Raw genomic sequence first — 27792 nt, 5'->3', positions numbered from 1 at the left:
AAATTCATGAATAAATGTTCATGTAGTTTTCTGAAATAAAATATCAACCTGTTAAATTCTTAGAATATATATATATATATATATATATATATATATATATATATATATATATTCAGGGGTTTGTTAAACATGAATGTAAAGTAAATGCATACATAGGTTTAATTTGTACAGATTCCAATGTAAAGTCACTGCACTAGCACCCAAAAATGTGAAAAATGACACCTTTAAAAAGAAAAAAATAATGAACATAACCAAACAATAAAAAAACAACAACCATGTCATAACCCCCCCCCCAAAAAGTCCAAACATTTCGACCAGTTAGGCTGCAGCTTTATTGAGATTTCCCTCTCCTCCAAAAACAAAACACACTAAACAAAATAATTTAAATGTTTTAAAAAGAAAAGAAAAAAGTTGAAATTTTCTTCTCGATCAAATTTTTGTACCACCTTCAGTCAAAATTAATGCAAGGACTTCCAAATCTCTAAATTCAGGAAGCCCATATTACTCAGACAGCTTGCATCATATGCCGTGTTCAAGGTGATTAAATGGTTCTGGTACAGTTTTACAGAAAACAGTACAGCAAGTACAGTAACTACTTGGATTTTACGGTCCGAGTAGTTGGATCCAGAGAATGAATCCAACCCAATGCTATTCATGTCGGTCTAAAAGCTAGCACACTTTTACCACATGGCTGAAGTACATTAGCAGCATGAGGTTTGCTTTAAAGAATCGTCAATGCACAGAAGCTGGAAACCAGTAACTGAAGTCCAATTATTCATCCAAAGTCTGATGATTCCCAGCTAGAAAAAAAAAACAAAAAAAAAACAAAGAGAGCCCAGGATAATTAATTGAGAGTAGAGTCACAAAACATGCTACTCTTCTTCATAACAGAAGATGACTGAGCCCATATTTTTTGAAAGTTGATTGAGATAAAGTACTTTCAGGATCTGAAATTATAAAATTGTATCAGTTTTGGGGAGATGAAATGACTAATTGGCATTTGTGGAAGATTCCATTCAGAAGAGCTTAAACTGGAAAATAAAGCAAAAGAGATGTTGGAGATGGAGAGAGGAGGTGTCTCTAGATCTGCTCAAATAGATTTCTAGATCAAGTCAGCTACATTCATGGGCATCTCTTCTACAGTAGTGTTGTAGAAGGTCTCGATGTCCCTCAAAGTACGCTTGTCATCTTCTGTCACCATGTTGATGGCTACACCCTTCCTGCCAAAACGGCCTCCTCTACCAATCCTAAAGTAGCACAGAAGAACAAAACATTGTAAATGGAAATGATAAAATGGCATTGGATATAATTCCTTAGCTTAGGTCAAGCTCAAGGTTAGACTGATGTACCAAACACAAACCTATGAATGTAATTCTCACGGTTGGTTGGCAAGTCATAGTTGATGACCAAAGACACCTGCTGGACATCAATACCTCTGGCCTATGAATGAAACAGACATTTTCTTTTTATTCCCAGTGTTTTTCAATGCCAATATCAAGGTCCACTTACTATCACTGGTAATTGCTAGCATTTATTTACCATATAAGTATTTATTTAACAAATTTTTCTTTGTAGGGTGTCGTTTGATGAAGCTATGGGGAAGGACAGAATAAGCCATCCATAACAGGTTACACACTGATTTTTTATACCAGATACTTTAATTACCCCAAAGCACTATAGGGTGCTAAGGAGTCAGGGAAGTCTGGCAACCTCATCTGCTATATGAACCCGATTTGAATGGAATTCATTCCAATAGGAGAAAAAAAAAATTAAGCAGCAAGAAATGTGCACTGATGTATTTGCTCACCAGCAAATCTGTGGTAATAAGGACACGGCTAGAACCAGAGCGAAACTCCCTCATAATCAGGTCACGATCCTTTTGATCCATGTCTCCATGCTGAAAAAAATATAACACACAGTGTGCGATTACCATTGTTCACATGTCCAGTTAAGTTATTCATTATGCTTGCAAAGACAAAATTATATACGAGCACATATCAGACTATCAGGATGTAGAATGAATGATAAAATTTGTTAATGCAAATTGTTACAGTACATCCAGAAAGTATTCACAGTGCTTCACTTTTTCCACATTTTATGTTACAGCATTATTCCAAAATGGATTAAATTCATTTCCTCAATTCTACAAACAACATGAAAGAAGTCTGTTTGAAATCTTTCAAAAATTGCAAGTATTCACAGCCTTTGCTCAATACTTTGTTGAAGCACCTTTCGAACCAATTACAGCCACAAGTCTTTTGGAGTATGATGCTACAAGCTTTGCACACCTATTTTTGGGCAGTTTCTCCCATTCTTCTTTGCAGGACCTCTCAAGGTCCATTAGGTTGGATGGGGGGGGGGGGGTGTCGGTGCACACAGCCATTTTCAGATCTCTTCAGAGATGTTTAATCGGGTTTAAGTCTGGGCTCTGGCTGCATGGGCCACTCAAGGACATTCACATAGTTGTCCCATAGCCACTCCTTTGTTATTTTGGCTGTGTGCTTAGGGTCGTTGTCTGAGGTTCTGATTACTTTGGACTGGGTTTTCATTAAGGCTCTCTCTATATTGCTGCGTTGAGTTTTTCTTCTACTCTGAAAAACAACCCCACAGCATGATGCTGCTACCAGCACACTTAACTGTTGGGATGCTACCCTGCAGGTGATGAGCAGTGCCTGCTTTCCTCCAAACATGATGCTTGGAATTGAGGTTCATCAAACCAGAGAATCTTGTTTCTCACAATCTGAGGGTTCTTTAGGAGCTTTTTTGCAAATTCCAAATGTGTTTTCATGTGTCTTCACTGAAGAGAGGATTGAGTTTGGCAACACCACCATAAAGCCCAGATCAGTGGAGTGTTGCATTGACATTTGTCCTTCTGTAGGTTTCTCCTATCTCCACATATAATCATAGAGCTCAACTACAGTGACCATCACGTTCTTGGTCACCACACTAAGCAAAGCATTTCTCCAGCAATTGCTCTGTTTGGCCAGGAGGCCAGCTCTAGGAAGAGTCCTGGTTGTTTTAAACTTCTTCCACTAACCTTAAATGCAACAGAAATATTTCTGTACCCTGCCCCAGATCTGTGCCTCGATACAATCCTGTCTTGGTGCATTCTACAGACTCGATACAATCCTGTCTTGGTGCATTCTACAGGTCTACAGACAATTCCTGCATGGCTTGATTTGTGCTCTGACATGCACTGTTAACTGTGGGATCTTATATAGACAGGTGTGTGCCTTTCCAAATCATGTCCAATCAACTGAATTTACCAGAGGTGGACTCCAGTCAAGCTGTAAAAACATCTCAAGGATGATAAGTGGAAACAGGATGTACCTGAGCTCAATTTTGAGTGTCATGGCAAAGGCTGTGAATATTTCTTTTATTATTTTTAATAAATTTGCAAAGATTTCAAACAAATTTATTTCAAATTGTCATGGGATATTGTTTGTAGAATTTTGAGGAAAATAATGAATTTAATCCATTTTGGAATAAGGTTGTGACAAAACAAAATGTGGAAAAAGTTAAGCGCTATGAATACTTTCTGGATGCACTGTAAATAAATTAATTAATACAAAATAACTGACCATACAAAAACCTAAAGCTTCATTTCTAACCATACAGCTACTTTAAATACAGGTCAACAATGGGACTGCTTTAGCATGAGCATCTTGTACATCAGGGGTGCCCAATCCTATTCCTGGTGATCTAGGTTCAGCTTGAACCCTGATCAAACACACCTGAATCGGCTAATTAAGATAAGCTAAAGTCTGCAGGTAGGTAGATCTCCAGGAACAGGATTAAGCACCCCTGTTGTACATAAAGTTCTGCATATTTTGTCAAAGAAAAAACAAATATTGAGAGTTGAGAAGAAAAAACAACTGATGAATGTACATGACATTTGTGATAATACTGAAAGCTTGCGCTTTGCAGAACTGCATAATGATAATTACTCACATCTAGGTAATGGCAGGTCTGTTATAGGGATAGTCCACCCAACATTTTGTCATTTACTCACCCTCATGTTGTTCCAAACCTGTTAAGCATTTTTCTTCAGCTGAATACACTTTCTTCTATGGAAGACAAAATTTTGAAGAATGTTGATAATCAAGTAGTTTCGGTTCCCTTTGATTTCCACAGAATTTTTTGTTCATACAGTGGAAGTCAGTGGGAACCATGGGCGTCACTAGGCCATTTTTAGGAGGGCTATAGCCCCCCTAAAATGACTACTCGGCCCCCCTTAAATTTTGCAATTAGCTACATAAACCGTACATGAATTCGTGATTGCCTCAGTCCCCTTTAAATTTCATATGAAAACTGCGACAGACTTCGATCGACTGCTCCCCGTCTTTCAGCACATTCTTTTTCAATCCGCAGACCGCAGCACCGCAGAGCAAGAAACCAGGGACAAGGTGTGAGTTTAATGATAGATTGTTATACTATCTCCATCTGTGCAGTTCTGTTCTTAGTCATAAATACAGCTTATAATTTGGTTCCCCATCTTCTGTAGCCTAGGTTTTCACTGCGTTCACCTCTCACCACACCACAGCTGTTTCCTCCAGTGAAAATAAAGCATATATGAATGCATACTTTATAAAACAATCATGTTTCATTTCAATCATTTTCATTTGAAAATTTAACTTTCAATGTAATACATTTTCCAGTGCATGTGGCAAAGCGGTCTGCATACTTGAGCTAAGGAAAGAAGGTTGTTTTAAAAAAACAAACAGTAAAATTTTGAATGTGTACAGTAAACCGTAATGTGTGTGTATCATATATATGATAGAGCCCCCCCTAAAATTTATATCCTACAATCGCCCCTGGTGGGAACCAAAACAGTTTAACTTAATTTTATCTATTGTCTTTCACAGAAGTCAGACATATAGGAATTTTCATTTTTGGGTGGACTATCCCATGAAAACTTAGAACAATAACTATAATGAAAACTAATGCTAACATCTATACCAATGAGCAATGTTTATTCTAAATGTGCAATATAGTTATGTTCTGTGAAAATAGTTGCAGCTCACCCTTTTAAGCATAAATGATTTTGATTGGCTGACGTTTTAATAAGAAAAGAAAATAAATTTCTCTCTGAATGGGATTCCAACTGGTTCCATTTATGTTTGAGGTGTGGCACTTTCAGTATTTACCAGAGCTGAGACAGTGAAGTCCCTGGCGTGCATCTTTTCTGTGAGCCAGTCTACTTTCCGGCGTGTGTTAATGAAGATCACTGCCTGAGTGATAGTAAGAGTCTCGTATAGATCACAGAGAGTGTCCAGCTTCCATTCCTGACAAAAACACATACACAGAAAAGCAGGATGAGAAACAAAATTACCTATTAACAGCCACCAGTCAAAATCAATGCATATGAACACAAAATATGTCCTTTTAAAGGCCCTGATCAATTTGGATGTTCATGAATGTAATTCATGCATATCTGCTATTGTCGCTTTGCATTAAAGTACCCCAAGATCAGACAGTTGACAGCAGTGTACCTCTTTTTCAACATTGATGTAGAACTGTCGAATACCCTCAAGGGTAAGCTCCTCTTTCTTTACCAGGATACGCACTGGTTCTCGCATAAACTTGGAAGTGACATCCAGCACCTCCGCAGGCATGGTGGCTGACAGCAGCACCACCTGAAGGACAGATGGCACAGCCACATGGTTAGGCCTATTCACATTTCTAAACAAACACAAATGCACATATGACCTCTTAAACAAAGCTGGGTCTCCTAAAAAGCTATTGTTACCAGTTGTAAAACAGAGTTGACTGAACAAAGCAACAACAAAATTCCAGGTTTCAATACCATTTGTGTTTGTTCTCAACTTCCGCTGCAACGGAATTATGCTTTGGCAAAACCACTTTCTCATATACACTAATGCAATTAAGCATGGAAATAGAAAGCTTGAGAACAGCACATACAGGTAACACGGTCCATTCACATCCTTACCTGTATGCTAGTAGTGAGTTTCTGGAAAATCTCATAGATCTGGTCCTTGAAACCACGACTCAGCATCTCATCCGCTTCATCCAGTACAAACATTTTAATGTACTTAGAAGCTGGAAGAGGGGTGAACATGAAAAGATTGTGTAAATGGCATAACACGATAATACAAAAAAATGGGCTTGATTCACAAAAATCTTAAGACATTTAAGATAAATTAAATTGCAATTCTTCAAAAAAATCACATCAAGTTCTCTTAAAAAAAAAAAGAAGAAAATGACAGTTGTAATTATGAAATGTAATGACGTAATTATCAAATTGAGACGAAGCCCCTAGTTGAGTCAATTTCATGCTTTAATACATTTTGCTTAGTAGTAACTGAATTTTGAATTCAGCAAAAAGTCATGTTATGCATTATCATAACAAATCAATATGCCAACCTCATACGTCATTCACCCGGAACTGTTTCCATGCACAACAGTGAGTGCAAGCTAGATTAAATTGATTATTATGTTTTATAAAGGAGGACTTTTTCCCACACCCTGAGCTGTGTGAAACTATTTTTATTATGTATGGGTGCTTTTTATTTAATTTAATTTGCTGAGTGGGTCATTAAACAGCTTGAAAGATCAAAGGAAATTTTTAATATAATTCTGACTGGATTCGTTTGAAAGAAGAAAGTCGTATATCTAGGATGACTTGATGGTGAGTAATATATGGGCTAATTTTCATTTTTGGGTGAACTAACCCTTTAATGTTACTGTTAAATTGGAAATAAAGAAATTTGCATTTTAGAAGAAATGTATTAAGCATTTTATGTGAATCCAGCTTTAGCACAAAATATTTCAAAGTACTGAATACTTACAGAGGAACTTTCGATTAAGCATGTCGTAGACACGACCTGGGGTTCCTACTACAATATGCGGTGCCTCTGCCTGCAGCTTTTGGACCTCATTTCGCACATTGGTCCCACCGATACAGGCATGGCATGTCGCACCCATATAGTCTCCAAGAGCCAGAATCACTTTCTGGATCTGTATGGACAAAAAAAATCAAGTGTAATGTAACTTGGATCAAAACTAAAAGCATGAAGTCTGTACTTGCATGGATGGCAAATGTGCCTCTGACCACAGCCTAAAACATGTATAATGCCACTTATCATATCAACTTTAGAGTTGGCCTTTGTTTCTTTGTTTTTTTTATTTACACAATACTACCTACTAGCTTTACATTTCCAAACAAGCATTTCCATTATTGTAATCATGTACTTATTCTAGTGCTGGGCAACGATACGTTTTTTTTTTTTTTTTAAATCAAGATTAATCATATTATTGTCTGTGATTAATTACAATTAATTGCATTATGCACAAAACTAATAATGCATTCACAAGTAGTGTATTGTGCACTACTAAAAGTAGGCCTAATGCTATATGAACAAAAGTGTAATAACATTTGGTTTGCAAACACGTTAAACAAATAATATGTTTTTTACAGCAGTGTTCCTTTTACGTAGTAGCAGTTAAAATATTTATTGTAGCCTATATCTCAATTTATAACATTAATGTAATTAAATTAAATATAAAACACTGCTGAGTTAATGTGGCTATGTTACTGTGTCTAAATACTTTGTGAAGATGCAATGCTGTATAACAGCCTTTCTAAAATATTTAATGTTTGCTATACTGTCTACCCACACATTTTTGCAATAGAAAACACAATTAACAATGTAACATGATTACATACTTACATCACACACACAAAAAAAGAAGAGTAACACAATAATGTAACATGTTGCTTTTAACTAGAACACTGCCGATATATTGTTTGCCGACATGCGGAGGGTGGTGTTCGAGAGGGCCCCTGGAGCTGAAGGCATCCCCTGAATTTGGTGGAGATGCGCTGCCACGTTAGCAAGATGTTGTTGTTTAGGCAGCAGCATTTAAGCTTTGTCTTATTTGACCATAAGTGCCCTGCGACGTGGACCTGACATGAAATTCTGCCACGATTCCAGTTCCAAGGGAACGTACACGTTACATTCAAAGGGCATTAAAGTGCGCGAGACGTTAATTTATATTGTATTTATTTACAGAGGTATATTATGTCATAGTTCTCTAGTAAGTTTCGTCTGTGTGTGCACTGCAGACAGTAGCACAAATCCATGAATGAACAAATTTGCATAAACTTGAACGGAATAAGGTTGAATAGAATTGAATTTGAAATAAAGTTGCATAAACTTCAACTTTACTTTTCAGTGCACTGATGTCAGACTTACTTTGGATAATAAAGTTTATTGTTAAATTGTTAAATGCCCTGCATCCATTATATATCTGTCAAGTCATTTTAAGTGTTTGATCACTAGGGCTGTGACGGTGGCTGATTTTTACCACCGCGGTAGTCATGGACCAACAACCGGCGGTGGCGCGGTGTTTGAAAAAAAAATAAATAAAAAAAAATAAAAATGTATATATATATTAGTGTCAAAATTTGCTCATTAACCAAGGCGATAATTTTTTTCCAGTTTAACGTATTCAAATTATTTTACGTAGGGGCGGGGATGGCCACCCACTCACAACTGCTGCTTCTGTCACTTTTTCTCATGACAAGAAGTGAATTTATTCAGTCGCAGATTCGCAGAATGACTGAACAGGAAACGTTTCAGACACGCGCTCCACTTCACTTTATTATCAGGTGCAAGTTAAGCGAGCGCGGACGGTCCTGTGCTCAAAGGCGGTGCGTGCTTCCTTTGTGCGTATCCTTTCATATCAAACTGCGAAATAAACTATATGCAAGCAGTGTCGTGGTCAGTTAATTCATGGAATTACCAAAAAAGGTGATTAAAGCTGACTTAAACTGTGCATGCATGTAATATATTTTATATATATTATATACAGGATATATTTATATGTATGCACGTCTAGAAATCAGCCCAGCACTGTCTCACTCATCTAACACATCCTATTTAACTCGTCAGTTCGTGTTTATTTGAGCACTTCTGTCAGTGAACGCCGCCTGCAAAACACTAAAATAAATATCAAAGAAATAATGTTTATTTAGGCTACAAGAAAGTAGCCTAAATAAGAAAGTTAAATACACCCTGTCTAACGGACGCGAGCAATGCAGCGCAACAAAATACTCATTATAATCAGTGATGCTACACTGGATGTAGCACAACATGACATGATAAATCCCCGTCCGGTCTGTGATGTAGGCTACTGACACAGAGTTCATATGTCCTGTATAGATACTAGACAGACTAAACCTGTCGCAACGCGGTTGTTTTGCGTCCGGTTAACTTTTCCGCCACCAAGCAAGCTCAGTAACTCCTCATCTGTCCGCGCTCTCTTTGAAATAGGAATCGTTGCCATATTTCTTGTTACCATCTTTTATTTATCGCGGCCTCGTTTGTATTTGGCCAGTTTGGAGAAAGCCTCACCAAACCTTACCAGCCAGCGTTTGCGATCACGAGAACTTGTGCAAACGCTGATGGGTGACATGAATGCAGATGACTCCAGATCGGCGATGTGGTATTTGCTTTCCCAACAAGATCCATCGCCCAACACTAAATTAATTTGCTGAATGTATAAACTGTATTTTCCCGTGCTCAAATCTGCCAATCTAAAGGAAACGCTGTGTTTGAGGTAATTTGTTAATTACCATAGACTTAGAATTTGCAACTATTACAGTTATTACACTTATATACAAAACTTTGTATTATGTTTGTGACGTCACGTGCACTACCGCCGGTGGCAGTAGACAACCGCGGTAGCAACCGACCACCGCTGTGACGTGGTTGTCACGGCAACCGTCACAGCCCTATTGATCACCACATATGAGTGATCATTGCAAAAAATGATAAATAAAAAAAAGAGTCACCACTTGGATTTAAATAAGCAAATACTAGAAAGGGTATGGGATTTACAATTCTTTTAACTCTAACTGGAGCAGTGTGTAGCTTTTCATTTCTTAAACAACCATACTGATCATTGGAAAAAAGTACCAGTCAAATGTTTGGACACCAGATGGGAAAGTGTCCAAACTTTTGACTGGTACTGTACTATAATATACACAAAGAATATCAGCCGATATATCAATATCTGCTTTTTTTTTACTCCCTAATATCGGTACATTGTCCAGTTTAAAACATGCAAATGACATAAAAAGGATCTGGCCTTAAAATGATTGTGTCCGTTTCTGGAAATCACGAGAACTCAACAGTATGATTTAGCTGCACTGTTGACACTGGTCCTGCAGTAACTGAACCAAAAGCAGTGAGCACACAGACTGCACTAACCTGCTGAGCCAATTCACGGGTGGGTGCCAGAACCAAGGCCTGAGAACCTCGAAGCTCTATATCAATCTGCTGTAGGATGGAGATGGCAAAGGTGGCAGTCTTGCCCGTGCCCGACTGGGCCTGTGCAATGACATCATATCCTAGTGTGGAGAAAAAACAATAGCCCAGATAATGAGCTCTAACTGAATCTGAAACTGAATGTTCTTCTTCAAGCATGCAAAGATGTGCAATGGCAGCCTAAAGGGAGTCAGACAACAGACAAGAAGTGCATATCTTTCAAATCTGAACACAATGATTTTTTTTGACTGTACCTTCTCCAGAGGTGCCATGCAAGTGTTTGTCCATGACACCCAGCTACAACTCAAGAGGCAGTTCAAAATCATATCATTCTGAATGAGGACTATATGCTTCACTTAGAGAGCTATAATACAGATCACATTTTGTCCGTTGATGTTGTTTTTTTCCAAACACTGAACTTCAAACTCATCAACGATACTTTGATTATTTGTGAAGTTAACTTTTGCCTGTTTGGTGAAAATATTTTTGGACTGCCATCTTCAAATGAACGTGACATTTCTGGTGTGCAATACTTGTGAGTTGTCCTAGACACAGCACTGTGCTTCTTGTCCGGTGTGACCTTTCTAACGCTACTAACACTACTGCACTGCTACCAGCCAGGATTAAAAAATTTAAAAAAAATCTCCTAAATTACATAATTACAAATGAACAAACCCCCAATGATGACCATTTGGCATATTATGTGCCCCAAAGCTTATTCACAGAAGGTGAAGTTATAATAGAGAATCCCATAATATGTGCTGCAATTTAATTATAATCTCAGATAAATAAAAATTTTTTTTAATATATTTATATATATATATATATATATATATATATATATTCTTAAAGGTATCTTACCCTTGATACAAGGGAGGATAGCCCTTTGCTGGATGGCAGAGGGCTTCTCAAAACCATAAGCATAGATTCCCCTGAGAAGAGTTTCACGCAGGTTCATGTCATCAAAGCTGTCCACAATCTCATGCCAGTTACTCTGAAAATAAAGGGAAAAGAATAAGGCCACAGGCAAGCTAATCTTTACTCCATCTCATTCTGAAAATAAAGTGTTTGCTATTTGTCACTCCGTGCATAATGCATAAATGATAACAGATCGGCATAAGGGGAAGGGCTGACTCCCACAGTGAGGACAAGACTGTCAAATCAACTGACAGCACATTCAGTGCCAGCCGTGGCCTAATGGTTAGAGAGTCGGACTTGCAATCGAAGGGTTGTGAGTTAGAGTCTCGGGCTGGCAGGAATTGTAGGTGGGGGGGAGTGCATGTACAGTGCTCTCTCCACTCTCAATACCACGACTGAGGTGCCCTTGAGCAAGGCACCGAACCCCCAACTGCTCCCTGGGCGCCGCAGCATAAATGGCTGCCGGGTGTGTGTTCACGGTGTGGGTGTGTGTTCACTGCTGTGTGTGTGCACTTTGGATGGGTTAAAAGCAGAGTACGAATTCCGAGTATGGGTCACCATACTTGGCTGTATATATATATATATATATATATATATATATATATATATATGCAGTGTGTTTGTACATATGAAATAGTTAACTGTTAAAAAAAAAGGTTCTGAACTCACTTCAATGACTCCATCTGGCTCCATGCCCTCGGGGCCATTGTCTCTAGGTCTTGAAAAGAAATGTCACATTAGCACCACACAGTTATTTGTGAAGGCAGATAGATACTGTATTGATTTGTGAATGGAAACTATGGTGCAATTGCAGCAAAACGACAAATCAGCACTATAAGGTAAACAGGACAGTGTATCACACATTGCAATAATATATAAATAAGAACACTATGCACTGATAGTCATGTGTTTTACTTATATATAGACATTATGCACCAATGTGCTATAAAAATGTCATAAATTATGACTATGTCAAATTAGAAAACAAATAACAGATTTAATCAACCATTTAAAGGCAACATAACGTTAAATAACTAACTGTTAATCAGCTTTAATATAGTTTTATAATGAAAATATAGAAGCAGAAAAAAAAGATCAGAACAGTTTTAACTGTGTGCAAATTAACTGAAAGGATGGATGGGTGAATGAAGAGGAAAAAGCAGCTTTACTCGGGGACATTAATGGGCTATGTGTCGATCAGTCTAAATCAAGTGGAAAGAATACATCAAGTGCATATAACAACACATGATTCGCGATCTAAACCGTAATTTTGAGCAGCTTGAACGATGTGATCGTTGACCGTAAATATCCTGAAGCAGGCCGGGCTGCTAAGAGCTCATATGCTAACGCCGGGGTTTTTTTTACAACTCATTTACGACATTCAAGATCACGAACCACACGCTACTTCCAGCTGCATCTAGAAGCGGAATGTCTGTATCGACTGACAGCATGTATGCATATGATCTCTAATAAATATTTATACACATTAAGATCGTTAAATCCCGTCTGCCCTACCTCTCTTCATAATCTGCCGACATTATCACAAAGGGCGAGCACACAGCGAAAATGTTTTATATAGTTTAAGAGGGGTTTCTTACTAAAATTGTGATTGCAGTATTCGACCATCAGTCAGAATATGGACCTCCCCTCGCATATTTTCATTGGCTGGCACAGACGTCACTCAACAAATGGTAGCCGCCTTTTAGTGTTGGGTGAGCTGGAGATGGGCGGTCCCTGTCACGTTAGTCCGGCCCAAGTTTAAATGCAATTGGACTAAAGCTTAACCACAAAATATCGTTCGCTTGGCCTAAGGTGGCGTAGTTCTAGCGTGCATAGATTTCCAGGTATGGCCATTGTGTATTCAGCACTGTGAATGTGAAGTCAACACAAAAATACTTCGTTTTATTGTTGACTTGTTTATTTTGTTAGCTACATTTAATAATAACTAAAAATTCGCACACTTAATCTCCATGATCCAGATTTTTATTTAAAGTTTTTTTTTCAATTTTTTCGACCTTTAAATAATAATATATAATTATGCTGATGTTTCCCCGTAATTCTTTTAAATTAGTTTATTCAGCATATAAATACATTTTAAAAAGTGTGTTAATAAATAATAATCGCCCCCCCCCCCCCTTTTATCATATGCCAGTTTTATTTGAATATTACTTTATTATTATTTGAATATGCATTTAAAATGTATGGTTCCTGCAGTGGCAACTCCTATACTGTAAGGGAAATGATGCATTTGTGTTTTAGTTTTTCTGTTTGAGAGTAAACTGATCCAAACTGAAATCTAGTAAGCCTAACCTGTTCATCAAACTAACAGTAGGACTTTTTTTATAATTAGCTGCCTCATTTATAACCATTTTGTAGCCACATTACAAACTACTACACAATAACAACAACATTATGCTTCTAACTTCATGGACTTATGCACAAATTGATGAGGCTCAGTTATTTACTTCAGTTTTTATTAGCACATCTTACAACAACGTATGCATCTCAAAAGATATAAAACAGTTTAATTTACAGCTGCTCTTTTTTTCATCTCCATAACTTTTCATCTTAAATCGCACAGATACATAACAACAGACAAACAATATCGAACAAACAAAAATGCTCATATAGTGTTGTGGTCCATATTGACTCTCAGTTTATGAATATTGCATTACATTTTTCAAATGTCTGCAAGTCTCTTCCCTCACCAGTTAATGGCATTAACTTTACCATACAAGTTACTGACACCAAGAACATGAAAAATAAAAAACAGAATTGCCAATAAAATGGCGGCACCTAATGAACAGTTCACTGAGGTCAACTCCCCCTCAGACTTCTAAAAAACAACTCATCTTGCATTTTGATCTGAGCAAACAAACATCTGGGCTGAACAGAGCATGGCATTCACAAAGTCAAAATACAAAGTCATTGAACAAAAAGAGGGTTAAAAAACGTTTGCACGACTCCCGCCTAAATGCTGTCTGGACTTGGAGCTTATTTAGAAGTAGAAGATGTCACAGTCTCTTTCACAGTCTCACAGAGACAGTTTACAGTGACACAGTTCTTTGTACATTTGTCTCCGTAGCTTGGGCATATCCTGCTGACCAAAGCTGAAAGGCTGTTCCAGGGCCAGGCACTTACAGTACTGGTGTACAATGATAAAAAGAGTGAACATGTAAGTAAAAGACACAAAAGAAGATCATTTTATACTTACAGCACCAGTGCTATGTGCAAAATCAAGTGTTAAAATAACACAGAGAATATAAAAATACAGAAACAGAACTGAAAAAAGCTAACCTGAAGGACAAAAGCTCCACAATCACTGTCATTGTTCTGCCTTGCCACATTCTAGAACATTCAAAAGAGAGAGAAGAGTCAACAGCACATACACAAAAAAGCTTTTTCACTCGGTTGCATTCCTTATTTCTCTCATACTTTCACTAATACACAACCACATCAAATTCACCTTTCACCCTACCATTTTGAAAAAGCCTTTCCACCCTGTATAGACCTCCTTCTGATCTATCTTGATTGCTTCTGCTTGCAGGTATTTGGCAATGTGCTGTAAAACAACAGGACATGCTAAGAACTAGTATAAGGATTTGCGTAGCTATTTAAATAGCAGCATTAGAACAAAGAACACTTACTTTGGGGCAACGGCGGTTGAGGGTCCTCTGGGAATCGAAGTATGTGATGCTACGCTGAGGAACATTCACACAGACTAATGACCAGTGCACTTCCAGATGAATAGGAATCAATAAGAACTTCTTCTGGAAAATATCAACCTAATGAGGAGAATTAACAGCGAAATAAACAACAGTGTAATAAACAAATGTAGTACTAGTAACAATAATGATGTTGTATACACCTTACTTTTTAACACAAATGTAAAAAAAACTAAACAAAAAAAAAAGGTAGGGATGGAAAATTATATATAAGCAATTTATCAGCTTATCTTTATAGTCCTAAAATGTGCAAGTATAAATAAATGAGATGTGAAAGACAGGCAAAATCCTTCCTCATCACTCTCCAGTACTGACATTTTTTGTCCACCGTTTGACCCCGTCATAACCTTTCGTCCGGAGTTTGTCATAAAAGAAGCTGTTGAAAAAGTGGACCTGTAAGTTTAAAAAACAAGACGGGGTGAGACTGAGAGACATACTGTTTTCACTGTTTGACACACAAGTTCATATAATGACTTTGTCAAATTCTCTAGTGCTCATGTGTGTGTGCGCATTTTTTGCCCACCTTTTCAGGAGCCGCATCCATGACCAAATCCCCATACATGTTCATGACCTGGGTGACGCAGTGAGGTACAGATGTAAGAGAGAGAGAGAGCTGACTCAGCACAATCCCACAACAAGGGCCCCCCCATTCATCAAATAAAAGAGTCATAACTGTGGATCTTCTCTATACAACTCTGACAAACTGATGTAAAAGATGAAAGCTACAATTTTGAATATGATCATCTACAATGAAAAAGACATGAAGAAAGAAAACACTGGGTCTCATTCGCTAATCACAACAAAAAGTTCCACACAATTTCTAGTGGGTTCAAAACATTTACATTTAGTCATTTAGCAGACGCTTTTATCTAAAGCGACTTACAGATGAGGACAATGGAAGCAAACAAAATCAACAAAAGAGCAAAAATATACAAGTGCTATAACAAGTCTCAGTTAGCTTAACGCAGTACACATAGCAAGGGCTTTTAAATAATATAATAATTGAAAAGGAAAACAGATAGAATAGAAAAAGAATAGCGCAAGGTGGGTATGGACATATTTATTTATTACCCTTGTAAAATAATATTAATAAAAAAAGCACAATCTCCATATATAACGGCTTTTGCACAATGTGACCCATTCTCAAAGCCAGCTGACAAGATTTCTCTTTAAAATGTTTTTTTGAATTGTCAGCACATCAATGAAACGTAAAAAAAATGGATCACCATTTCAACATTGAGAATAATAAGTGTTTCTTAAGCAACATAGCAGCATATTAGAATGACTTCTGAAAGATCATGTGACACAGAAGACTGGAGTATTGACAGAAATAAATGACCTTTTGCAATATATTCAAAAAGTTATTTAAATTGTAATTATATTTCACAATATTACAGATTTTACTGTATTTTTGATCAAAAATTCAGCCTTGGTGAATATAAGAGAATTTTGAACGATGGCATATGCCTATACGGAGTGCATTGTGATGTGATAAAATATTAAAAATTTATTGTAGGGTCACAATTTGAGTCGGTTCAGAATTTTATCCTAAATATAGATAAACAATCCAAGTGTACGTATGATTAGTAAATGTGACCCAATATTAATAATAATGCTCATTAATAATTAAAAATGAATAATACTATTAACAAAGAGGCCCACCTGATCGTTGAGCCAGTTCTGACCATAGAGTGTGCTCAGATCATCCATAGTGAGGACATGACGTTTGTAATTTACACGAAACCCCCGCATCACTGCACTTCCGGACATGCGCTGGTAGGACTGCATTAAATGTTGCACCATTACCTTCCTGTAAACAGGCACAAGTTCAAATGGTACAAACTGAGACTTCACAGTAAATTCTTCCATCTGTAATATCAAGATTCAATAATCCTTGTGACTGGTATGAGCCCCCTCTGACCTGTGAGGACTTGAAAAGCTCTCACTGAAGAGCTCTTGAAGCTTCTCCACCACCTCATCCACATGGATGGGAATCAAACTGCCATACTGCTGGAGAAACTCATCCAGAATACCTGAGAAAGAAGAATCACCACTGGGCAATATAATGTTAAATACTACATTAAGTATGTTCCTGTTCCATATTTAGGCAAAATTATATGTTGTACCTTGTACACAAGAGATGTGTTCACTGCTTAGTTGATTCTGTGGGGAGGTCTTTTCCCGCTGAGACTGGACATTAGCAGGGGAGGCCCGTTCCTCCCTGTCCCCCATGGGTGCACAATGGATACCACCCCTTCCTTTCGGAACTCCATTTGTGCTACGGGAGTCTAAGAAATCAACAGGGGTCACTAATAGCCAATATGATGGATAAATTAACAGATGACACACTTCTTTCAGGTCCTCAGTACTACCATATTATGTCATTTACTGTAGCTTACCTCTGCTAAACCAGATTCTGGAACAATACTGACAACATGATAAATATTTACATAAAGAAATTATTAATTGCTAAATGTTCCCATTTTACACTTTAAACTGAAAACCCAATTTAAAACTAGTCAGGTATCACACGCTAAACAATTAATAATAGTATCAAGTTTTTTTAAAAGTTGGTTTTTCCTTATTTTCCAAAATGATATCACAAATGTCAATACGAGAGTTCATACTCACCAGATAAATCAGCTCCCTTCTCCTCTGCTGTCCCCAAATGTCCTTTTGGGTCTCCATTTAACAATGAACTGCCAGGCAGTCTCTGGAAAGGTCGACTGTCATAGTGGCGGCGTCTGTGACATCTGCGTACCCTCTTGTATCCCATAGTTCCTGCCCATTTGGCTCGCTGCCGCCAAGTTCTCCAAAGCTGGGCCAAATGGTAGTGAACATTCACACATCTCTGGCCCTGATAGCGCAACCGGGCTAGCTTCCTCTCTTTGAGCGGACTGGGGCTAGTCTGGGCCAAGCAGTGGGTAAAGTCACTTGTAACACTGACATCCATTTCCACTAGCTTTGAGTGCTCTGGCGAGCCCCATTCCTCATCATCACCTTTATCATTACACTGAAAACCACCATCATCTTTCTTGTCCTCCTCTTCACTTTCCATCTCCACATTTTCCTCCTCGTCTTTCAACTCAGGGACAGTATAGTCTGCACCCCACACCCTGACATCTTCCTCTCTGTGTCCCAGTTTGAAGTGGGCTGGGCTCGGTGCATGTTGGGCCATGGCTGGATTCATTAAATGGCCACCTCCAATGGCACCCCCACCCCCAGTGCCCTCCTGCCCCGCTGTCAGCGTCAACTCATTGGACCAGTGTGTTTGAGCCAGGCTGCTGCCACTGTCTCTCATGATCCAGGAGCACCCTATGACCTGCGCCAGCCTGCCTCCTCGCTAATGCATGACAGAAAACATGTCAATTGTCAGAGTAGAGAACCAACATATTGCTAAATTTAAAAAAAAAATTATAAGAAAAAAAGATTGCAGGCACATTCAAAACTCTAGTGGACATTTGAGATAATTAATATTAAATATAATATGTTAATATTAGGCATTTATGCAGACCAAATAACCAAACTAATAACCAAAAAACAACAAAACTGTAGAAGATACCAAGCTAGTTAAAAAAAAAAACAGATTTATGAAAAGGCTCTAGTCTCTCAATATATTTAGTAAACGTGTCACTAATCAGGTTCTTTATCATTATTTACTCACAAGTTGCTCCAAACCTGTGAGTCTGTGAGAGAAAAATGTTGATAACCAAGCAGTTGATGATAACTTCTATAGTTTGTTCGATACTATGGCAATCATTGACTACCGTCAAATGTGTCATTACCAATATTCTTCAAAATATCTTCTTTTGTGTTGAGCAGAAGAGAGAAACTTACACAGACAGGTGCTAGTTTTCATAACATTTCCAACTATTAACTTACTTAATAACTATCTAACTAATGTGGTGTAATAATATGTAAAAATATATAACAATACAAAAATGCAACAATGTGTTAAATGCATAGTGACAATATGTATGGTGTATAATTCACCAAAAATTCAAGTTTAGACAGATTTAACTTAACATCAAATATGGTAATTGTCAAACATTTGCGCTCTCATGTTTATTGATTATTAATAATTAACTACATTTTTTTTTTTACTTAAATATTAAATGTTTGTAGACGGGGCAAAAGTGTACTGTATTTGAACAGAACTCTGTATTTTTAGCCAAGCAAAATCATGAATACTTCTATTCTGGTGTCACAATTGCTCTGTGCAAGGAGAAGGATCAAGTTCAAGCCTACTCAAGTCCACTCCTGATGTAATATAGTACCTTTTGATAAGTCTTTATCATATATCCTAAAAGTAATTGTTAAAAACATTTTTAAAATATCATGAAGATTATGTATGGTAAGATACATATAGTTTATCACGGTGTATCAAACTAAATCAAGATATGAGTGCATCGTTTACCCCATAATGAATACCTGAGTATTTTCTTTTGTAGCTATGTCAGTAGTATTTTCTGATGACATACTTAATATAAAGTAATGTAGAGATTTTTTTTTACCTCCGGGTTGCTTGAGAGTTTAACAGGAGGTCACTGCGTCTTAAAACTCAAACTTCTGGTATATAATATACGATTATGCGTACATTAAGATCACTGGAAAAAGTGAGAAAACATCTATAGATTTTAGGACAATGTATCCATTTAAACGCTTACGTAAAAGTACTTTAATTTCAATGTTATTTAAATCAAAACTAGCACAAATATTGGTCTGTATTTTGTCCGTGCAGTTGTCAGCGTTAACGCAAGAAGAGAGGCAAAGCGATGCGCTTTGTTCTGCTCTTTTACTGTGAATTATGCGAAAAGTGTAAAGTGGAGCAGGCTAATAGCTTCGCTTATACAACAGTCTGGTATTTGGCTTAACTGATATTTCAAGTATCTTATTAGAGCAGAGCGCCACAAGCGTTGGTCATCTAACGCATCATTCCAGCGGGCAAATCATGCACCACTCACAGATAAACACTGCTCGGCCTCCGGTGTCGCGATGCACAGAATGTGGGGTGTCGGCACAACGGATTACTCACCGTTTAACCGTAACCTCAAGCCAAAAGCTTAAGCGTTGTCTGCCAACACAAAAAGCAAATAACAACGTTTTGCGAGAATATAAAATGATTTAAATCTTGGCTCATTCAATGAGGGCTGGCGCTTCTTTAGAGCGAAAACACTCTTCTTCCGCCGCGTCTCTATGACGTCACGTCAGTGTCTGCGATGGGCAGGAACATAAAATACATCGGATAATTCATTTGTGAGTATTGTCCTTTACAGTAGGACCCAATAATTAAGCGTTTTTCAAATTAAACATTTTTAATTTTCTCTCAAATGTCCCACACATTAACACACACAAAAAAGTAAAATACCAGGGACCAGCGGTTATGTTTTATATTCACAGATACTGATAAGAATTGTGACGGTTGAATATAAAATAAAACGTAATGTTATGATCTCTTTTGATATAGTACAACATTTAAGCAGCGTAGAGTTCGAAAAACTTCATTCTCCACTGCAAGCATCATCGAATTGTTTTTTTCTCAAGGGACATGATTAACCATTGGATGCATGGAGTTTATTACAGTGGAGAGATTCAGTGTTTAGTTATTCAGGTTGTTACATTCAAACCTTCTGAAAATTTGGAGGCAAAGCCTACAATTGTTTACTCCTAAATGGGTGAACTATCAATCAGCTCTCTATTTGCAAATAATTGATGAATATTACAGAATTTAGTCTTTACGCCATTTATTGATGTTTGCTATTTTTGGCACTATGTCAGCAGAAAAGGCCTACTCACGAACTGTAGTGGTGAACCATGACAATGAATATTTATAATCCGCAATGATCTGGGTGTAACTTTCAAAAATACTTTAATAATTTGTGATAAGCATTAAGCAAGCGGTAGGCTGTTCATGACAACTTCACCCCATTGATGTCCAGAGTTACCGGTCTGCTCAAAGAATATGAAGTCCTGCAGGACAACACAGAAATTATTAAATTAAATATGAACTTTCATATAAAAGAACATAACAGGAAGTAGCTAAAGAGTGTTTTGGGTCATATCTCACTATAAGGAAACATGCTCCCAGCAGAACTGCTTTCATCCTCACATCCAAGTCCATGGGAAAGTTAACACCATAATTATCTTTGATGGATGAATTATCCTGAGATTCTTTGATCAAGTCACTCCACTGTTTACTGATACGACCTACAGAATGCCCATCCTTACTGGTAACCTGCACAAGGCAGACACATATGCACATAACCTTTTGTCAAACTGTCGCGTTTTCTTTTGGTCTGTTGACAAGAACAAATACATACATCAAAATTCACATCCCCACAGCAGCTGATGGCACAACAAGGCCCTTCGATGGACAGCACCTTTGTTTTAGACATGTCATAGAGGGAGAACTTGGGCTTAAACATGTGCCAGTCTTGCTTGATGTAACCTATAGCATTCCCTGGTGGAGCCTGTACCTCCATCTTCAGTCAATGTCACATCCAGACAGGGAAAAATAATTGGAGAATGGGTTACATAAATCCATATAGAGGGTTTATAATTTATTGTAAACTTTGCAATATCTTGTTGAAATGTTTTCGCTCCCTTCAGAAAAACTCTACACAGAACTTCAGCTGCAGTCAGAGTTGTTACCTTTTGGAGACAGCAGGGGAAACAGCACGATGTGCAGCGGTAAGGCCGGATTAAGTGAATCACTTCCTGATCAAAGTTATCTTTTATCTCCAGCTCAAAACTCCTCACAGGGCCACATATATTCCGTGTGCAGCAGTCAGTGTTTTCTTTAGCATGGAAGATCTTTTGACCCATGCTGTTCTTAATCTCATGCTGGTTATTAGTCTCAAAGCCAATAATTCCTAGAAAAGAGAAATTGCTCATTAGCATGTGACAAACGGATTTAAAAACTACACTTTTTGTCATATGAATAACTTAGACACTTTACCTTCAAGGAGCTCAATCTTTTGATGGACTAATATCTGGTCAATCTGTTAGAGCAGAAAATATTACATAAAGCAGAGATTCTATTGTGCATTTCCCTATCATAAGATACAAAGTGTACACTTTTAATGGATTGTTCAACCAAAAAATTAACCTAATGGAGATTCTGTCACCACTTAAGTTTGTTCCAAACTTGTATGGATCTCCTTCTGCTGAACTCAAAGTTGAGACTTTGAAGGTTGGTAACCAAACAGTTTCTTCCATAGATTTCTCCATACCATGTAAGTCACATGGGACTGGCAACTGTTTGCTTACTCATATGCTTCAAAACAGAAGAAACAGTTTGGAACAAAGAGGGAGTACATTATCAATTTGATCATTTTTTGGTAATCTGTCCCTTTAACATATTACTTGGCAAAAGTGGCAATTTTGACAACTTTTTTTACAACAATTTTAGTCTTAATTAAATTAATTAATTTAAAATGGCACACTCACTTGTGTAAGGTACTCCAAAGCAGGTGGCACAGCTGTTGGATTAGGATAAAGCTCAGACATGTTGAACTCACTGAACAGCAAAAGTTTCCAATAAAAAGTAAAGAATTCGTTATTTCGCACACACCTCAAAAATAAAACGAACTATTGTGCTTTAACGTTGTAAAACGACAGAAAATCGTTTGTTTTTCTTAATAGGTCAACAACACAACACTCACATGGTTATGAAAAAAACCAACATACCCTCTTTTATACCAGGGGTGCCCAACGCTGTTCCTGGCAATCAACTGTCCTGCAAAGTTCAGCTCCAATCCCAATCAAACATACATTAAGCAACTAATTAAGATCTTCAGGATCACTTCAAAATTAAAAGCAGGTGTGTTTGATTAGGGCTGGAGCTAAACCTTGCAAGACAGTCGATCGCCAGGGACAGGGTTGGGCACCCATTTTATACTATTATACAAAAATGTTTAATTATTTTGAAGCACAGGATATGTTGATAAAATGTCCTGCATTTGACTGCAAACAAATAGCATTTTCCTTTAAAAAAATTATATTTACAATTACAGATTAAAAAAATGAATGAATATTGTACATGCGCTTACCTTACATTAAGTAGCAGATTGTTTAAATAATCACAAGCACAGCATTACAGCAGATGAAGTGAAGAGTCAGATATGAGGATCACTGCATGAATGTCTTATCAAACCCCTTGTCTATGCTCCCTTTGGATATTACTCAAGGAAAGAGCAGTGCCATCAGTAAACAAAACCGTGCAAATGAACAGCAGGTGGACTTTAAAAGAACATTTATTTTCAGAATTCACTGCTGTAAATGGGCAGAAAAATAGAGCATTTCCTCATCATTCAAACATGTACACCTGTAAATACATGTACTATTTACACTGGGATGAGCAGGGCACAAAGAAAAAATCTTTGTTTTTGATGGAATACACAAATAACAAAATCTAAATATGCTGATATCTGCTTAAGAACATCCTGTAATTATTTGAAGAGTTTGAGAGTTGTACATATCTGTGTTGGAAGTATTCCTTATCCATCTACCACTATTTGCACTCATCAAGTCCTTTATACAGTGCTCCATGACCCCAATAAGGTGTCAGTTTAGTGCGACACCTGTGCTCAGATTCCCCCGGGTGCAAGACTGAAAAACACTGGATTACAACAGCTCTCACTGGAAGTGGAGTTGCTTTAATGGATGAATGTACATGGTATTTGGATAAATCTTATAAATATGCAAACTTTTGAGAAATGTGGTTTGATGTCAAGAAAACAATCTTAATAGTCCTAAAATATGCTAAATTTTCTTTCAACTTGGAGAGAAATCTAACCCAGACACATCCTTGGTTTTGTGAAATTCACCCATCTAGACATTCATCACTGAGGGGATATATATAAATAATAATGTAAATAAAAGACAATAGCTGTGAAATACCAGAGGGCCACGGGAGATGTTCATTTATTTATCTACACAATATGTGGTCATAGTGCACATTTGTCACTAATAATAATTTTAGGTATGTGTACAATCAAAAACACAACACTCGTATAGTAGTGCAAATAAGTGCATGAGTTTTAGTACACCTTAAATCTGATAACCACTTAATGTCATAAACCAAGAACGGTCTATTAACACAGAACAAAGGAGAACAAATGGAGTTATATAAAACTGATTTAATTTAACAGAAACTAATTAAGAGTAATCAGAAAAGTAAAAAAAAAAAAAAGAAAAAAAAAACGGATATATGAGAACATCTCATCCATTTAAATAGACACAAGATCTGCACCCACACATTCATTCTCAGTGGTCTCTTTTGACCATGGAGCCCAGAGAGTCTCTGCATCTGTAGCAGTAGAAAATATCAGGTACGTTGGACTTCTTAATCTTAGCGCAGGAGAGATGGACCCAAATGGAGCACTCGTCACATTCAATCATGGGACGTCCGGCAAAAGGCTTCCCGCAATAACAAGTAACCAAATCCCAAGAATCATCACCTACAATGGATAGAACAAAATAAGGATGGTTGAAAGACAATGATCAGATGTTTTCTTAAAGTACAGAGATAAAATATTACTTGACGGTATGACAGACGAAAAATGAGTTTACATTAATGATAGAAATGTTTTTATACAGCTTTATACATTAAATACAACATAAGCATACCAAGTCTAATCAGACACATACCAGACTCAACCATAATATCCTCATCAGTCACCAATGTGTCCGTTTCGCAAGAGCTCAGGTCTGTTTCTTGATTGGACTCCAGTTTAAGCCCCGCCTCATGCATGTGAACAGCCTGTTCGGTTAACCCCTCCTCCTTTTGAAACCCCTCGTTTAAAGGGCTTGTGGATTGAAAGTGTCTCTCAGCCTTTACTGATCTCTTCATTTTCTTTAGTGCTGCTTTCGATTGTTTGTGTGCTCTTGCCTCGGAGAGGCTTCTCCTCGGCCCTCCTAAAGATAAGCGTCCGAGTTTCTTCACCTTCTTCCTTTCAGCTTTACTATCCAGATGGATCTGATTCAGAGAGTCTTTCAATCTCATCTTGTCTGAGGAGCTGTCCGACTGAAGATGGCTGAACTCTGTGCTGCTGCTGTCTGTCTCAGCTTTGTGGACCAAACACTGAATGTTGTTGAGGTTGGAGTGTGCTTCCGTCCAGCTATCTTTTACAGACCCTTCACCCGAGAGTTCAGAAAGCTCGTGTGTACATGGAGATGAAGATGGAGACCATGAACTCTCCTGGAAACACAAATCACCACAATTTACCCTCATAATCCTTTTCCAAATCTGCATACAATTTTGCATTGCATGGTGGAAAATAAGCTTATATTTTACACATATACATATTACATGTATAAACGTGATAGGGAATTAAAAAATATACATTAAGGAGATTTTATTGGAATAGATCACTATCAATCAGACAATCAGAGAATTGCCGCTGAAATCAGTGGATTTAAATTATTTTATTTGAAGGTTTACTCCTGACTTTTCAAAATGTTCCACATTTACGAAATCTACATCTTCAACAAAAACATTAATTTTCAGCAAAGCATCAAAAACAGTAACTCACAAACTTTTACCGTCACATGAAAAAGACGATAAATTTTATAAATCGAAATTAGTCCCAAAAGTGAGTATGATATGTGAAAGAGGCTAAATATACTTTACACAAGTATTCAATGCACAAAATAGTGTGTAAATCCTCAGTTGATATTGGAATAAAAAAGGTTTCTCTTTAATAATTAAAAGAAATGATTAAATTGTGTGCAATTTAACATTTCCAAAGTTTGGTTTCCATACAAAAAGTAAAGCTTTTTTTTAATATATATATATATATATATATATATAAATGTTTATGTACCTCTTCTGGGTCAAAACAGACCAGAATACGTTATTAGAGTTAAGTATTTTTCCCAAACACACACACACACACACACACACACACACACACACCACACACACACACACACCACACACAGAGTCAGCAGCAGGTGATTATCGTGAAGATGGTCAAAGTTACCACTTGATTGCTGTACAAAAAGACTATGTTTTATGACATTCAACTCACTTCTTTTTGAGGTGGAATGTACCCAGCATAGGACAGGACAAAGCTGCAAAACTTATTGAAATCCTCCACGGTCCTCTTCCTACGCTCTGGAGGCTGGAACAAAGACAATGGACATTAACAGTGACCGATCATTGATAGTCCGTTTAGATACCTAAATACCAGTCTGTCAGCAATCTGAAACCGTTTTCAATAAAATATTTTTGCCAATTACTATCAGTGATTACAGGCAGATAGATACTGCTCTTATTCATCCACCCCCCCCCCCCAATGTTCGGCCACATGTGGCCTAAGCTATAAATAAGTAACGAGTCCGGTCACTATTTAAAACCATTACAGAATACAACTGCGACAGCACTTACCAAAGCCTCCGTTTTACATTTCCGGACGGTGTCTGTAAAAGAAACAAGAAATCGGTATTGTAATCTGTGAAACTACAACCTTAAATGAACTGTCAACTTAGCTTTAGCCTGGACTAATTGGATACCGAGTAACTTAAAAGTAATTTCCTTGCGTGATTATTGGAATGCTACAGATGTAAACGTTAAGAAATTTCGAAACAAACAATGTTGCAAGTGTTTTGAAGAATCATTTATAAACATATTCACACCCGAAGAGAAGCTGCTTATGCTAAAAGCTAAACAGCAGATGCAACCTTGTCAAGTCAGCAAAACAAGTAAGCGAATTGGCATCGAAACTACTCAAGTATGCTTAGAAAATTATATGTTATGCATCTGGAGATAGCAGAGAGGCCATGTTAAGTGTACTTAACCTAAGAGGATAGCTCACTTCTAGCACGAGTAACGTTAGTTAATCCATTCAGGAGCGCTTTGTTAAATTGGGTGCGTAACACGAGGCTTGTTTAAAACTTCGAGTAAGTTACATGTGAGACACTAAAATAAAACGAAAAAAGCACACATTTACCTTGGTGATGATCCATAATACCCAACATGGTGGGGTGGTACCATAAAGCTAGGTTCTTCTTGATGTTGGCTGTTTAATTTCCTGCTAATGATCTTGTGGAGTCACTTTGAGAAAAAGCGAAATGTCTTCCAGTTGCTTTTGAATTTAACAGATAACTAACGTTAATAACGTACGCTCCCGCACAACCGAATGAGGTCTGCCATATGCTCAGAGTGGTCTTGTGATCAAAACTTGCAACACTAAACAAGTGATCAGATTCTTCGATGATTAACGTTAGATCACGGTTCAGTTAAAATTAAGCTGAACCGTGTATTATTTTCCCCAGACCTCAATTATCGATGATGATGATTTTGATGATGGTGCTATCTTCGATCCTCGTTGATCACCAACGAATTTAACCGGGTGATTTCAGATCTACAAAACTGCAGAAACCTTGATTGTATCCACAAACCCAAAGCAAAGACGAAAAAATACTAAGTTCGCTATCAATATTCTAATATCAAAATACAGCTTTTTGCAACTGCATTGAACAAAGTATTGAACGTCTGGGTTACGCGCGGTCTCAACAGGAATCACCCTGTGACGCAACCACGCAAAGAGCGCCAGATTCCTTGCGTGATGCTTATTGGTGTGAACGTAATGACAGATCGTCAAAGATAATCCAAAATCTGACAAAATAGACAACGGAGTTTTTATTCGTACGCAATTCTGTACAAAGGTGGAACACACTGTGTCCAGACTTCGTAAATGTCAACAGTAATAATGCGTGGCTGCTTGCAGTAACGTCCTTGTGTCCATTAAATGAACACAGGAAATGGAGAAACTGTGGTTCGTGGGGCGCCATGTTGGATCAGATGCACGCAAAATCTCCCATAGGAGCCATAATGGCGTACTGTCTTTTGC

At 37.5% G+C, this 27792-nt stretch overlaps 4 protein-coding genes across 6 annotated transcripts; all 4 read right to left on the bottom strand.

Annotated features, from left to right (window-relative positions):
• Nucleotides 1-308: 308 nt before the first annotated feature.
• LOC132139810 (eukaryotic initiation factor 4A-I-like) lies at nt 309-12836 on the bottom strand. Of its 2 annotated transcripts, none has more exons than XM_059548421.1 (11): nt 12726-12835; nt 11880-11928; nt 11154-11286; nt 10236-10375; nt 6810-6978; nt 5951-6060; nt 5493-5636; nt 5148-5285; nt 1808-1897; nt 1361-1440; nt 309-1247 (listed from the first exon to the last, which is right to left on the bottom strand). In XM_059548421.1, exons 1-11 carry the CDS (start codon nt 12746-12748, stop codon nt 1103-1105), a joined length of 1221 nt encoding a protein of 406 aa, XP_059404404.1. In that variant the 5' UTR covers nt 12749-12835; the 3' UTR covers nt 309-1102. The 2 variants fall into 2 exon arrangements, 1 of the variants encoding a protein (XP_059404404.1); XR_009433671.1 differs by lacking the exon at nt 309-1247 and adding an exon at nt 4013-4067 and having other exon boundaries at nt 12726-12836.
• An 831-nt stretch (nt 12837-13667) lies between these two features.
• Nucleotides 13668-20128, bottom strand: LOC132139808 (sentrin-specific protease 3-like). Of its 2 annotated transcripts, none has more exons than XM_059548420.1 (11): nt 19971-20128; nt 17567-18278; nt 17062-17223; nt 16857-16968; nt 16598-16745; nt 15459-15506; nt 15251-15328; nt 14858-14995; nt 14689-14772; nt 14508-14558; nt 13668-14355 (listed from the first exon to the last, which is right to left on the bottom strand). In XM_059548420.1, the coding sequence occupies exons 2-11, from the start codon at nt 18234-18236 to the stop codon at nt 14245-14247; spliced, it is 1602 nt and encodes a 533-aa protein (XP_059404403.1). In that variant the 5' UTR covers nt 18237-18278; nt 19971-20128; the 3' UTR covers nt 13668-14244. The 2 variants fall into 2 exon arrangements, 1 of the variants encoding a protein (XP_059404403.1); XR_009433670.1 differs by having other exon boundaries at nt 14268-14355; nt 14677-14772.
• Nucleotides 20129-20824: 696 nt separating this feature from the next.
• Nucleotides 20825-22642, bottom strand: LOC132135643 (phospholipid scramblase 1-like). The gene is made up of 7 exons (XM_059547198.1): nt 22625-22642; nt 22385-22454; nt 21894-21936; nt 21587-21807; nt 21256-21417; nt 21003-21170; nt 20825-20905 (listed from the first exon to the last, which is right to left on the bottom strand). The coding sequence occupies exons 2-7, from the start codon at nt 22442-22444 to the stop codon at nt 20825-20827; spliced, it is 735 nt and encodes a 244-aa protein (XP_059403181.1). The 5' UTR covers nt 22445-22454; nt 22625-22642.
• A 1202-nt stretch (nt 22643-23844) lies between these two features.
• phf23a (PHD finger protein 23a) lies at nt 23845-27488 on the bottom strand. Its single transcript, XM_059548419.1, has 5 exons — nt 26890-27488; nt 26328-26359; nt 25969-26061; nt 24587-25136; nt 23845-24396 (listed from the first exon to the last, which is right to left on the bottom strand). Exons 1-5 carry the CDS (start codon nt 26915-26917, stop codon nt 24203-24205), a joined length of 897 nt encoding a protein of 298 aa, XP_059404402.1. The 5' UTR covers nt 26918-27488; the 3' UTR covers nt 23845-24202.
• Nucleotides 27489-27792: the final 304 nt, after the last annotated feature.

Source organism: Carassius carassius, chromosome 4 (genome assembly GCF_963082965.1).
Source record: "Carassius carassius chromosome 4, fCarCar2.1, whole genome shotgun sequence".
NCBI classification, from domain to species: domain Eukaryota; kingdom Metazoa; phylum Chordata; class Actinopteri; order Cypriniformes; family Cyprinidae; genus Carassius; species Carassius carassius.
The sequence above is the reverse complement of the archived record's forward strand: the minus strand, read 5'-3'. Positions and strand labels throughout refer to the sequence as shown.

Coding starts and splice junctions, on each gene's coding strand:
- LOC132139810 (XM_059548421.1), bottom strand. CDS start 12,748: ATGTCGGCAGATTATGAAGAGAG. Junction 11,929..12,725: donor TCGGCAGATTATGAAGAGAG/GTAGGGCAGACG, acceptor TTTCTTTTCAAG/ACCTAGAGACAATGGCCCCG. Junction 6,979..10,235: donor CCCGTGAATTGGCTCAGCAG/GTTAGTGCAGTC, acceptor TTGTCCATACAG/ATCCAGAAAGTGATTCTGGC.
- LOC132139808 (XM_059548420.1), bottom strand. CDS start 18,236: ATGAGAGACAGTGGCAGCAGCCTGGCTCAAACACACTGGTCCAATGAG. Junction 15,507..16,597: donor AGAACTGGCTCAACGATCAG/GTGGGCCTCTTT, acceptor TGCGTCACCCAG/GTCATGAACATGTATGGGGA. Junction 14,996..15,250: donor TCAAACGGTGGACAAAAAAT/GTCAGTACTGGA, acceptor TCTCCTCATTAG/GTTGATATTTTCCAGAAGAA.
- LOC132135643 (XM_059547198.1), bottom strand. CDS start 22,444: ATGTCTGAGCTTTATCCTAATCCAACAGCTGTGCCACCTGCTTTGGAG. Junction 21,937..22,384: donor CTTTGGAGTACCTTACACAA/GTGAGTGTGCCA, acceptor CTGCTCTAACAG/ATTGACCAGATATTAGTCCA. Junction 21,808..21,893: donor AAAGATTGAGCTCCTTGAAG/GTAAAGTGTCTA, acceptor TCTCTTTTCTAG/GAATTATTGGCTTTGAGACT.
- phf23a (XM_059548419.1), bottom strand. CDS start 26,917: ATGTTGGGTATTATGGATCATCACCAAG. Junction 26,062..26,327: donor AATGTAAAACGGAGGCTTTG/GTAAGTGCTGTC, acceptor TCTTTGTTCCAG/CCTCCAGAGCGTAGGAAGAG. Junction 24,397..24,586: donor GGATATTATGGTTGAGTCTG/GTATGTGTCTGA, acceptor TATCCATTGTAG/GTGATGATTCTTGGGATTTG.